General features: G+C 43.4%; 1 protein-coding gene across 7 annotated transcripts in view; it reads right to left on the bottom strand.

The window, feature by feature from the left end:
* Window positions 1-12,275, bottom strand: part of slitrk4 (SLIT and NTRK-like family, member 4) — a 126,940-nt gene that overhangs the window by 112,912 nt on the left and 1,753 nt on the right. For 6 of the 7 annotated variants that reach the window (XR_006313825.1, XR_006313830.1, XR_006313827.1 and 3 more), the window contains exon 2: window positions 9,402-12,166. Coding sequence is in view for 1 of the 7 variants with exons in the window: in XM_043705181.1 (XP_043561116.1) it covers window positions 9,686-12,151 (2,466 nt within the window). In the remaining 6 variants the exon portion in view is untranslated. Of the gene's footprint in view, window positions 1-7,985; window positions 12,167-12,275 lie in introns of those variants that run through there. The other variant, XM_043705181.1, reaches the window with a different exon arrangement.

Raw genomic sequence — 12,275 nt, 5'->3', positions numbered from 1 at the left:
CACCCCCACCCTCCTCTAGCTTATCTCTCCATGCTTCAGGCTCTCTGCCTTTATTCCTGATGAAAAGCTTTTGCCCGAAACGCGATTTTACTGTTCCTGGGATGCTGCCTGAACTGCTGTGCTTTTCTAGCACCACTAATCCAGAGTGTATGTGCAAATGTTCTGAGGGACCATATAAATGACTGTGATGAAGGTTATGTGTATAGATTGGCTAAACTCATCTGTCAACTAGACAGCATAAATTAGATAAAAGAAAATTAGTTATAATCCTTCCAAGATTAAATTTAAGTTTTCCTGCATCTAAGAGCCAAAAAAACAAATCAGCGCATATATCACAGATAGCTTAACACCTCTGTCAAATCTCCTCCATCTTCTCTCCAGAAAGAACCATCCCAGCTTCTCAAATCTGTCCACTGGACTGAAGTCCCTCATTTCTGGAACTGTTCTTGCAAATCTTTACCTTTTCAAACGTCTTCACAAACTTGCTAAATTAACGTTCCCAGAATTGCTCAAAATGCTCAATTTGAGGCCAGACCAGCATTTTATAAAGGTTTATCACAATTATTTCTCTCTGCCCTGAGTTATAAAGACTCGGATTCCATTTGTTTCAGTAAATACTTTCTCAGCATTCCCTGCTGCATTCAACAATTTGTGTAGATAAACCCCTGGATTTCTCTACTTCAGGATCCACTTTCCAATTGGAGCGTTTAGTTCATCTTTGCTTTCCTTGACCTTCTGACAAAAAATGCATCCTTTCACACAGCTCTGCATTAAGTTGCATCTATCATGTTCCCACCCATTCCATCAGAATATCTTTGTCTTCATGCGGTCTCACACCATCACTGTTACAGTTCACTATATTTCAGAATTTTTGTCATGTGAAAATTCAGAAATTCTACTCTGCATACCTGAGCATAAGTTATGAATAGCAATGGTGCTAATAATGAATCCTGGAGGACCCATTGGATACCTTCCTCTAGCCGGAAAACTAACTGGTCACTCACCCATGCTCTTTTTTTCTGTTGCTCAACCTTTTTCTTGCCCATATTGCCTCTGTCATTTTTAAAGAGAAAGTGAGGTCTGCAGATGCTGGAGATCAGAGATGGAAATGTGTTGCTGGAGAAGCGCAGCAGGGCAGGCAGCATCTAGGGAACAGGAGAATCGACGTTTCGGGCATAAGCCCTTCTTCAGGAAGAAGGGCTAATGCCCGAAACGTCGATTCTCCTGTTCCCTAGATGCTGCCTGACCTGCTGCGCTTCTCCAGCAACACATTTCCATCTCTGTCATTTTTATTCTATTTATATGGTACTTGCCAAATGCCTTTTGGAAGTCTACATACATTATCAACCTATTAGCGTCTTTTTTCTGAATAATGCACTGAAGTCATGATTGCAAATGAAAGATATGTGATCAACTTTGACCTTGCAACTAATAATGATTTAGGTTTTGGACGCCAATATATTTGGCAGGTTGTGTGGGGTGGGAGACAGAAGGGTACACTTTTGAGTTGGTAATTCAGTGAGGAGTTACTGATTTCTCTCTATATCGTTCATCAATTTCAGCTTCATTGCAGAATGACCTTTGCTGAGCAGCTGAAGTCAATGAATAAATATACCCTTAAAGTTCATGGTCTGACTGGTATAGTTAAAGGTCAATGCACAACTTTTTGCAAGATCCCAACTAAGATCCTGAGTCGACTTGACAATGTGGATGTGAAGAGGATGTTTCGATTTTGGGGAAAATCTAGAAATCAGGGTTCATGTTAAAAATTGCCCACATAAGGCAGAGATGTGGAGACAATATTCTCGTACAGAGTCATGTTTCTTTGGAATTTTGTTCTTTAAAAAGTGAAGAAAACAGAGTATTTAAATATTTTTAAGACTGGAACAGATCAATTACTAATGGGCAAGGCAGGGAGAGATGAAACGTTATCAGGGGTAGGTAAAAATATGGAGTTGAAGTTATAGTCAGATTAGTCAAAATCTAAGTAAATGGCAAAGCAAGGTTGTGGGAATGATTGGTCAGCCTGCTCCAGACTAATATGTTCACATGTTAATAAGCCTTCAAGGTAATCGATACGTAACTTTTCATTACAACTGGGAAGAGACCTTTGTGAACCCATGCAATGAAAGTGCAAGTACACAAAACGCCTTTAACAAACACAGTAAATGTGAGAGAAACTCAGCAAAACTGGCAGCATCTGTGGGGAGAGAAGCAGAATTGACATTTTAAGTTCATATCATGTGAAAATCCAGAAATTTGGGTATGACCTTCTTTCAGCACTGAAGGATGTTGGAATGTTTCCTACTTCTTTCAGTTCTGAGGAAGAGCCATACTAGAAGTTAACTCTGTTTCTCTCTCCATAGATGCTGCCAGACCTGCTGAGTTTCTCCAGCATTCTCAGTTTTTATTTTAGATTTCCAGAATCTGCAGTACTTTGCTGTTATAACACAAAGTGTCTTTGTTCATTTGCAGAGAGTCATTGTTAACAGTGTAACTTTAATTTGCTGGCTCCAAACATATTCCTATACAAAAGACCACAGGATTCTGTAGTCTCTGTCCGTTTAAATAGTGTTCTGCTTTTCTATTCTTCCTGCCAAAGTGGACAAACACACATTTACCCACATATCTGCCAAATATTTGCCAGTTCCCTTAACAAAGTTACATCCCTTTTCAGAGTCTTTGTGCCTCACAGCTTGTTTTCTGCCGATCTTTATATCACAGTAAAGCTGACCACAATACATTCAATACTTTCATCCAAATCATTAATACGAATCCTAAATAATCGTGGCTCTAGGAGGATCCCTGTAGCACTCCACAATTCACAGTTCACCAAGCTACAAATTGCCCATTATCCCAGCTCTCTATTTCCTATTCATTAGCCAATTGTCTGTCTGTTACCCTCAGCATCACAAGCTTTTTTTTATCTCGTGTAGCAACCTTTTATGTAGCAGCTTATCAAATGGCTTCAAATGAAGAAAGGTAATTCAGAAAGTTACCTTTTCCTCTGTCATTTTTCCTTTTTTTTATCTGCCAACCTTCAGAGAAAAAGCAAGATGATAATTTCTCCTTTTATTTTGTAATGCACAATGAACCACTTCTATGCTGGAATTTTAATTCCGTGCACATGCTCAGCTTTGCAAACTATTAATCATGGAAAGGCTGCTTGCTAACATCAGTCGGGGAAGCTATCCATTTGTAAATTTGAGTCCAATTTAATTTTACTCCAGGAATGCAAGGGCACCAAATTGCTATGTATGCGCTTTCAAAAGCTAAATCTGCAGGCAAGGTGGACACACAATTTGCAGTTTCACTTCCGAACTGAATTTCTGAGTTACACTGCCAATTCTTTCTTGGTACATATCAGAAATGTAGAACCATCCATATGATAACTCCCTGAGAAACTCTGTTCCAATGTTTTGTCTGTTGTAAAACTACAGAAAGATTTGCATTTTATACAATTAAGACTGGAACAGATCAATTACTAATGGGCAAGGCAGGGAGAGATGAAAGGTTATCATAATAATAAGTGTATGAGATATTCAACCAACCTAACAACTTAATGTGAGAAAATAATTCCTCTGGCCTTTCAGCATCTATGGAGGGAGAAACGGAGTTAGTGTTTCGAGTCCAGTCTGACTATACTGCTCTGAGAAGTCACTGAATTCAAAATGTTAGATCTATTTCTCTCTCCACAGGTGCTTTCAGACCTGCTGAATATCTGTCTTTATTTCAGATCTCCAGCATCCAACATATTTAGAGTTTAAATAATTCTCCTGTACTGCGTTGAACATGCCATGTCCAAGCCTAAGTTGAAGACATCAGTAAGGAACTCAAAACTGACGCAGCATTTTAAGCCCAACCTATCTCCAATCAATTAAAAATACTAAATGGCAGATGTTACAATGATTAAACAAGTGCTGGTAGATGTAAGGTCATGATTTACTCTTGGGTTTCAATGATACGCGATGTCATTTATAACATAATCAAAGCTTTTGTTTCCAGAACTACCACCCATCCATTACATTACATCTAAGCATATCCATTGACATTACTTATAATATGTTAGAGGACATATTTTCATTCAATACAAATTTCCTTTCTTGAAATTTTGTTGCATCAGTTGTCAGCATGCCAGCAAAGAATGACAGATTAAGAAAATTCATTAGAAGAAACTAGTCCAGTAGCTGTTAACATAAGTGAAGAGCAAGGACTGACTTAATCATAGCAGTTGAGGATAACATTAGTATTGCAGAAGCAAGGTATCATCTTGTAGAACCGACTAATCGATACTGCTCCTTTCTCTCCCACTCTTTCCCCATAGCCCTGCAAATCTTCATTCTCTTCTTTTCATGCATTCCAGATCCCAGCAACTCATTAAGTAAACAGAAACTTCTTATCTCCCATCTGATTCTATACTGACTTCTCTTAAGTCTATACCTCATTACTGATCCACCTGGCAATGAAACATCTTCTCTCTAATCTCTGCTTGCAAAATTGGTAATCCTGTCAAAAGCATGTGTTGGTGAATATCTTAATGTTCAGCACAACCACAGCATTTCTGCTATTTGAAAGTGTACAATATAGCAAAGGTCAGTTTTCATCCCTCTCATCCAAAATTAAGAAAGGACAGTGTTGCTGATATGATAATCAATCAACAAGGAATGCATTCCCTGCTCACTCTGTTATTTTGATTTGAAATTGGAATATCTTAATCACAAACCAAGTCTCTCTCATCAACTAAAGCAAATAAGTAGTGGATGTTATAAAATATATCATAAAGTAGCCTTAAAATTCTATTCTTACACCTAAAATAAAAGCCAGATTGTTTTTATTCTGTTATTGCCAGCCATTTATTGTCATTGTTGAATATTGAGAATCTCCCTGGCTCTGCTCACAGCTGGTTGAAAAACAGACCAGTTTTTGCAATATTAAGAGATTTGGATCCATTAGAGTAAATTTCCTGTATATTATGTGTAAACACAAATCCCCTGACCATTTTCCATTCTGCATTACACGCAGATAGTAAGATAATGAATGGATGCCTACGGATTTTCCTTCTTTTATTTTTTCACAGGATGTGGATATCCTGGTGAGGTGACTATTTGTTTCCCATCTCTAAATGGCCTTGAAATTAGCATTTCAGAAGGCAGTTAAGTGTGAACCACATGATTGAGTCTGGAGTCATGATGTAGTGTGTACCAGGCCTACCTCCCCAATGGACATTAATGAACCAAGTAGGTTTTCAACTAACTCTAGTCATTTTGGCCACAAATATCACTCAGACCAGTTTTACAACTCCAGATTTGTTAACTAAATTCAAATTCCACCAGATTCCACAATGGTACGTGAATGCATATCACCAAAGCATTAGCCTGGGCTCCTGGATTACTAATCTGAGTGACATTACCACAACAGCAGCAAGTCTTCTATGTGAAGAATATACTTTCTCACTCTGTCTGTGAAATACATGCACCTAGTGTTTTGAATGGTTAAAGTTGACCTGCCTTGCTATCTGACTGGTAGAAACATTTAACCTGTACACTTTTTGGCTATAAACCAGACAACAGCCTGCAACAGGCTTTCCAATTCCAGAGACAACTCTTACCACCCTTAATCCTCTGGCATGCTTCTAGACTTCAAACCTAACAGATAACTGCTTAGCTTTCTAAGTATTCACGGGTCCCAAAAATCACTGCCAACCTTTCCAAGTGATAGTTGAAACTGCCATAGATATTGATTTGCCAAATTGTGCACTGGCGTGAGAGTTGTCAATGCCAGTTTCTACTATTATGGCATCTACAATATAGTAAAACAGCACTTTACATGAGCAGCATTAAACACTGAGCCATTGCAGATACACACAAAGCAGAAATGACAAGAATGTAGAGTTGCCAGGGAATTTAAATTTAAAATTGAGACATTGCGGGGCAATTTAGGCCATTGAGCACAGGACATGTGACAAAGGGATTTGTTCTTATGATAAATGAGGACCTGCATATTGGAAAATAATTTTTACCAGTAACAGCCAGTGATGAGTGGGACCCACAGGAGAGGTCAGCCTCATACATGTCACAGGTCATGGACTCAACTCTACACCTTATCAGAAAACCCTAAATATGCCCTTTGAAAATGTTGTAGAGCATAAGAATTCATCCTTCATTTGTTTTTACTAAATTCACATTAAGTACACAGAAACATGAGGATGTTATTCAACCCCTCGGCCCTGTTTCACCATTAGTTACATCATAGCTGACACAAATTTTGATTGTACCTGAACAGCTGGAAACAAATCACTTAAAATAAACAAAAATCTGTTCATGTCAGTCATGAAAAATCCATCAAACCCCACCCACAACAGCTTTTATTGTATTGAGAGTGTTGCACCTGTACCACCACCTGTGTGAAACAGCAGTTCCTACTATCATGCCGAAACACTCTCCTTCTAATTTGAAAGTTAATTCATGCCCCTTGTTCTGATTCCTCACCTCTTCAGTCAGAGAATCATTGAATCAGAATCACAGAATTATTATACCACTTGGCCTCTGCACTGATTCTAAGACCGAGTGGCAATCTCCCGCTTTATCTCCATACTCTACACACCATTTCTCTTGAAATAACCATCTAATGGCCCTCATTGAACCTGCCTCCATCACAGTTCCACATTCCACAGCCTAACTACTCGCTGTTGAAAAATACATTTATTTCTCACATCACCTGTTCTTTATTTGCACATCATTTAAAATCTATGTCCACATATCCTTGTTTCTTTTACGAGTGGGAACATCTTCTCCCTATCTACTCTCTCCATCCACTCATAATTTTGAAAACCTGTATCAAATTTCCTCTCAGCATCCTCTCCAAGGAGAACAGTCCCAAATCCTTCAATCTATCCTTATCACTGAAGTTTGTCAGTGATGGTGAATCACTTCAGCACTCTCTTCAATGCATTTGAATCTTTCCTAAAATGTGGTGCCCATAAATGTACGCAATACACCAGTTCAGGTGCAAGTTCAACATCACCTCCTTGCTCGTGTCTGCTGCACCCCTGTTAATAAAAAAGAGGGCACCGTATGCTTTATTAACCACTCTCTCCACTTGTCCTGCCACCTTAGATGATGTGTGCATGTATATACCCAGGTCACTCTGCTCCTGCACCACTTTTCAGACTGTATCCTCTATTTCATATTGTCTTTCAATGTTCTTCTGACCTTACACTTCTCTGCATTTTAAATTCATAGTTAAAAATCACACACAACAGGTTTATTTGGAAGTATTAGATTTCAAAGTGCTGTTCCTTCATCAGGTAACTAGTGGTTTGTTCAATGCATTGTTTTAATTGCATAACACTATGATCTTTTGCTATAAATTCTGTGTCGTATGATCCTGCCCACTAGTTACCTAATGAAGGAGCAGTGCTCTGGAAGCTAATACTTCCAAACAAACTGTTGGACTATAACCTGGTGTTGCATGATTTTTAACTTTGTCCACGCCAGTACAAAACTGACACTTCCACATCATTGAAACTTCATAGGCCCCTGACAGAGTGGAAGTAGGGGTTGGCGCATCAGGTCCACAACGATCCTCTGAAGAGCATCCTATCCAGATCCATGCCCCTATGCTGTCCCTGTAACCCCACATTTTCCATGGCCAAACTACCCAGCTTGCACATCCCCTGGACACTTTGGACAACTTAGCTTGGCCAATTCATCGAATCTGCACATCTTTGAACTGTGGGAAAAACCAGAGCACAACATGGAGAATGTGCATACTTCAGGCAGACAATCGCCCAAGGCTGGAATTGAACCTAGGTACTTGGTGCTGTGAGGCAGCAGTGCTATCCACTGAGTCACACCTTCTCTGCTACCTGTCTGTCCATTCCACTAACTTGCCAATGTTCTCTCTGAGTTCCATACAATCCTCCTCACCATTTGTAACCCTTCCAAATTTAGTGTCAACTATACAATTCTACTCAAGAGGAAATAGTTACTCTCAATTTATTGTATCAGTTCATTTAATCATCCAAAACATCTCAATTAGATGAAAAGACATGGGGCTGACAGATTAACTTTGCTTTCCTGTCTTCACAGGTGCAGAATAGCTTGTAGAGTGTTATCCAGTCCAGACTGCTTTTGATCAGATTTACAGCATCCACAGCACTTCCCTTTCAACATGTTTTCTTACAGTAGCGTAAGAATTCAAAACAGAAAGTAAAATTCCTATTTTTTTTTTCAGATTGCTTTCTGCAGGATTGAACATAAATTCCTTTGAATTGCAATAGATGACCAATTGTTTTTACGGACATGGCCCCCCTTTCTGATTATCTTTCCCATTGCTCCATGTTCCTACAAAGTGGTGCTTTAAAAGGGAATGCTGTAAAATCTGTCAGGACCTACACATTAATCTCAAATGCTCTAGCAGAAAAAGAAATATGAAATGAATGGATAGATAATGAAGCTGGGTTTGAGGCTTCTAAAATAATGCACTAATATTAAACACAGTTCACTGTGAATTAAATATGAAAATACAAAACACACCAAATGATCAATAAATATGTTAGCAAGTAAACATTTTGGTAACTGGAGTAAACATATGAATATATATTTGCCAATCTTTAACTCAAAGTATTTTAAATGCTGCAGTGAGATCAAGTTATGGCTATGACGATATTTAACAAGCTTACACAGTAAGCAATCTTATATCCTTGGGGTGGGAACATACAATCTTGACTATGTACCTTGGATTCATTTACTGAAACATTAAAAAGTCAAAATCTAAGGTTTTTAAAGCTGTCTTATAGGAAACGAGAGGAAAAAAAATGATTTTGTTTTACTAGAATGGTCACAGTTCTCCACTGGCTGTAAGTCTCATTGACCCTGACAACCTGAGTTCAATGAGATAGGCAAAATTATTTTTGCTTTTCCCTATTCTCCCTACGGGGTGTTCTCTGGGACTACAGTTTTGGTAATTTATCATAAGGAATAATAATTTAAGCAAAGGTCACCTTGGACACTGAGTTGACATCTCTCTGTCCCATGCTATCCCAACCCCCTTCCAGTCCAAGTCCCATTTAGAAACTGCACAAGTCCATCATGCAAAAAAAGTTAGAAAGTTGCATCAAATGTATCAGAACACTGGCTGTTTCAGGCGAACGCACAGAAAAGCAAATGGTCAGTCCCACTGGGGAGGGGGTCTGAACTGTTGGTGGGAGGGTGGGTGGAGGGGGAGAAGATTTTGGGGAAGGGGGAGGAGGGGTTTTTTAGCACAGTAACAAAGGACAACCTATCGCACCTTGTGAATATCTTAAAAAGACCAGAGCAGAGCCTTTTCGACAGTGGGACACTTTGGAACTGAGTCACGGAATACAATTTTCTTTTTTAAAAAAAAAGGAATCCTGTTACCATTGATTGTGTTGTTCGTCCGCAGTTGGACTTTCCCAGTGCTTGGCATGTTGGGAGTCTGTGATTTTTTTTTTGTTTATTTTTCAAACGTATTGAAAATCCTGCAGTTTATAAAAGTCTCTGAGGAGCACGTTGCGTCGTTGCGATGGGGGGTGGGGGGGAGAAGAGAAGGAATCGCTCCAGGCTCCGGTCAATATCTGCAATTGAAATAAATGAAAGGCACTTTTTCATATATTATATATATATATTTCTTTTTTAAAAAAGAACACCCATTTGCAGCTGTCCTACAACTGACTCAAAGCTGTTTGTTCCTCCAGAACTTGCAAGTAATCTGGGGTCCCGTGGAGTTTGGCTTTCAGCTCCGAGTACTCGCCCTTGCGCTGTTCCATCAGCATTTTGGAATGACCGGAGCCCAGCAGAGACTTCCTCAGTTTTTTGCCCTCGCCCTGTTTCTCGGGCTGCTGCAACTCGAAGCCGCCGAAGCCGATGCTGTTGACCTCCTGCTTGCCCTCGACCAGATTGCGGTAGAGCTGGTGGGGATCTCTGCTGGGGATCAACTCGTCCAACTCGTCGATGGTGCTCAGTCGCTTCTTGTCCTTGTCACTGACGTTCCTGAGGAAGATGGTCTGGCCCTGGGGGTCGGCGAACGGGCTGCCTTGCTCGGGGTAAGTCTTCCTGAGCTGCTCGATGGTCTGCGGCATGAACTTGCCCGCGGTTCCCGGCTGGGAGCCCTCTCCCCGGGCGGCTGGCTGCTCCCCTTCCTTGAGTTGGAGCTGCATGGAGGTGCACTCCTGGCTCGCCATCCCTTCGTGCTTGCCTGCTCCTTTCTTGTGCCTCTGCAAGACGAACACCAGGAGGCAGAACGCCACGAACACGGTGAGGATTAACACCACCAGGATACTGAGGATGAGGATGGAGAGGGGGACAGGACCCCCAGTGCTGGCTTTGCTCAGGTTCAGAGGGGGCGCTTCAGGAGCGAAGCTGGCTTCAGGGCTCGGGCTCACTGCCCCGGCTTTGGTCAGGAGCCTGGGACACAGCACCTCGCTCCTCAGCTCCCTCAGGTCCAGGCCGGCAAACTCGACCGGGGTCTCGCACCTCACGTCCTTCACTGTGGTGGCGCCGCTCAGCTTCTCCACCCACAGCTTCAGGGCCACCAGGTCGCAGGTGCAGTCCCAGGGGTTCCCCTCCAGGTCGATTTGGCTCAAGGACCTGAGCTGGTCCAACACGCCGCTGACCGGCAGGTACATGAAGTGGTTGTTCCTCAGGTTGAGCCGGGCCAGGGGCACCACCGAGAAGGCGTAGGCCGGCAGCCCCTTCAGCAGGTTGTTGTTGAGATAGAGCAGCTGCAGGTTGCCCAGGGGGTCGAAGGTCCCCGCCAGGACTTCCTGGATGAGGTTGTACTCCAGGTAAAGGTACTGCAGGTTGTGCAGCCCCAGGAACATGTCCTGGCACAGTCTCTCAATCTGGTTGCCGTTCAGAAAGAGCCTCCGCAGGTTGGTCAGGTTACCCAGGACCCCCCTCTGGATGGCGGAGATCCTGTTGTTGCCCAGATCCAGGAGATCCAAGCCCTCGTAGCCCCGGAACTCCGAGCTCTCCATCTCCCTGATGCGGTTGCCGCTGAGCAGCAGCTTGCTGGCACTGGGCGGAGTGGGCAGCAGCTCCCTGACACTCTCAACCCCTCTCCCTTGGCAGTTGACACTCAGCGCCAGGTCTGACGGGTCGCTTTGGCACTCGCACCGGGCCGGGCACTGGACCAGAGGCGGGGCCCGGGTTTGGAAAGAAGCGATTTGGCTGTAGGTGCGGTTGCTGGAGAGGAATTTGCCCGAGACGATCCCGGACTGGGACCTCCTGGGAGGCGAGCCGCTGGGGGGCCTGGGAGCAAGTTGGGGCCGGCGGGTCACTCGGGGGCTCAGCTGGAAAGGTGGGGGCTGGCTGGGGTCCGGGAGACCCTCTGCTTCCTCGGGACACAGCTCCCGTTGGGTCATCTCCTTCAGCAGCCTGCCATTGAGCTGCGCTGGGGTCTCACAGGCTGGATCCCCGATGTAGAGATGGTAAGGCATGTTCTCCAACCAGCTGGCCAGTGCCAAGAGCTGGCACGAACAATTCCAGGGGTTGTCCTCCAGCTGAAACTGCACAATCCTGCCTATGTGTTCCAGCACGCCGATGTAAGGGATGTTCTGCAGTCGATTACCCCTCAGGTCCAGGTGGGTGAGGGAGGCGAAGCGGAAGATGTTGTCTGGCAGCGATGAGATCAGGTTGTCATTGAGGATCAGCACCTTGAGACGGTGCATCTTGTTGAAGGTGCCCTTCTCGATGACCCTGATGAGGTTATAGTCGGCCTGGAGATACTCCAGGTTCTCCAACCCCAGGAACATGTCAGCCCGCAGGAGCTGCAGCTCATTGTTGTTCAGGTGTAGCTGTTTGAGGTGAGTCAGACCCCGGAACGCTCCCGCCTGGATCTCCTGCAGTTTGTTATTGCCGAGCTGTAGCGAGATGGCGTTGGTGAAGTTGGTGAAGCTGTGTGGGTACAGGGTGCCCAGTAGGTTGTTCTGCAAGTTGAGGTGGTACATGCTGGCGGTCGGGGGTCGGAGCTGGCTCGGTCTGTACAAGCTGCTGCCTTTGTCACAGGAAATATACAAAATGTGCTCGACTGCCGCACACGAACACACCGAGCAGATCGCCTTGGTATCCGGCCCGGAGGATGGAGAGGTGCCCGGCACTGAGAGAGCCAACCAGACCAGGAGGAACATCTTGGTACCATCCACCTGGGGGAGGGAGAGAGGGGGCAGAATAGTGGCAATCTTTAGTGATGTGCATAAGACAGAGAGCGAGAGAGAGACAGAGACAGAGAGAGAGAAAAGAGGAGGGAATTGT

The sequence above is a fragment of the Chiloscyllium plagiosum genome, chromosome 15 (assembly GCF_004010195.1).
Source record: "Chiloscyllium plagiosum isolate BGI_BamShark_2017 chromosome 15, ASM401019v2, whole genome shotgun sequence".
Lineage (NCBI taxonomy): Eukaryota > Metazoa > Chordata > Chondrichthyes > Orectolobiformes > Hemiscylliidae > Chiloscyllium > Chiloscyllium plagiosum.
The sequence above is the reverse complement of the archived record's forward strand: the minus strand, read 5'-3'. Positions and strand labels throughout refer to the sequence as shown.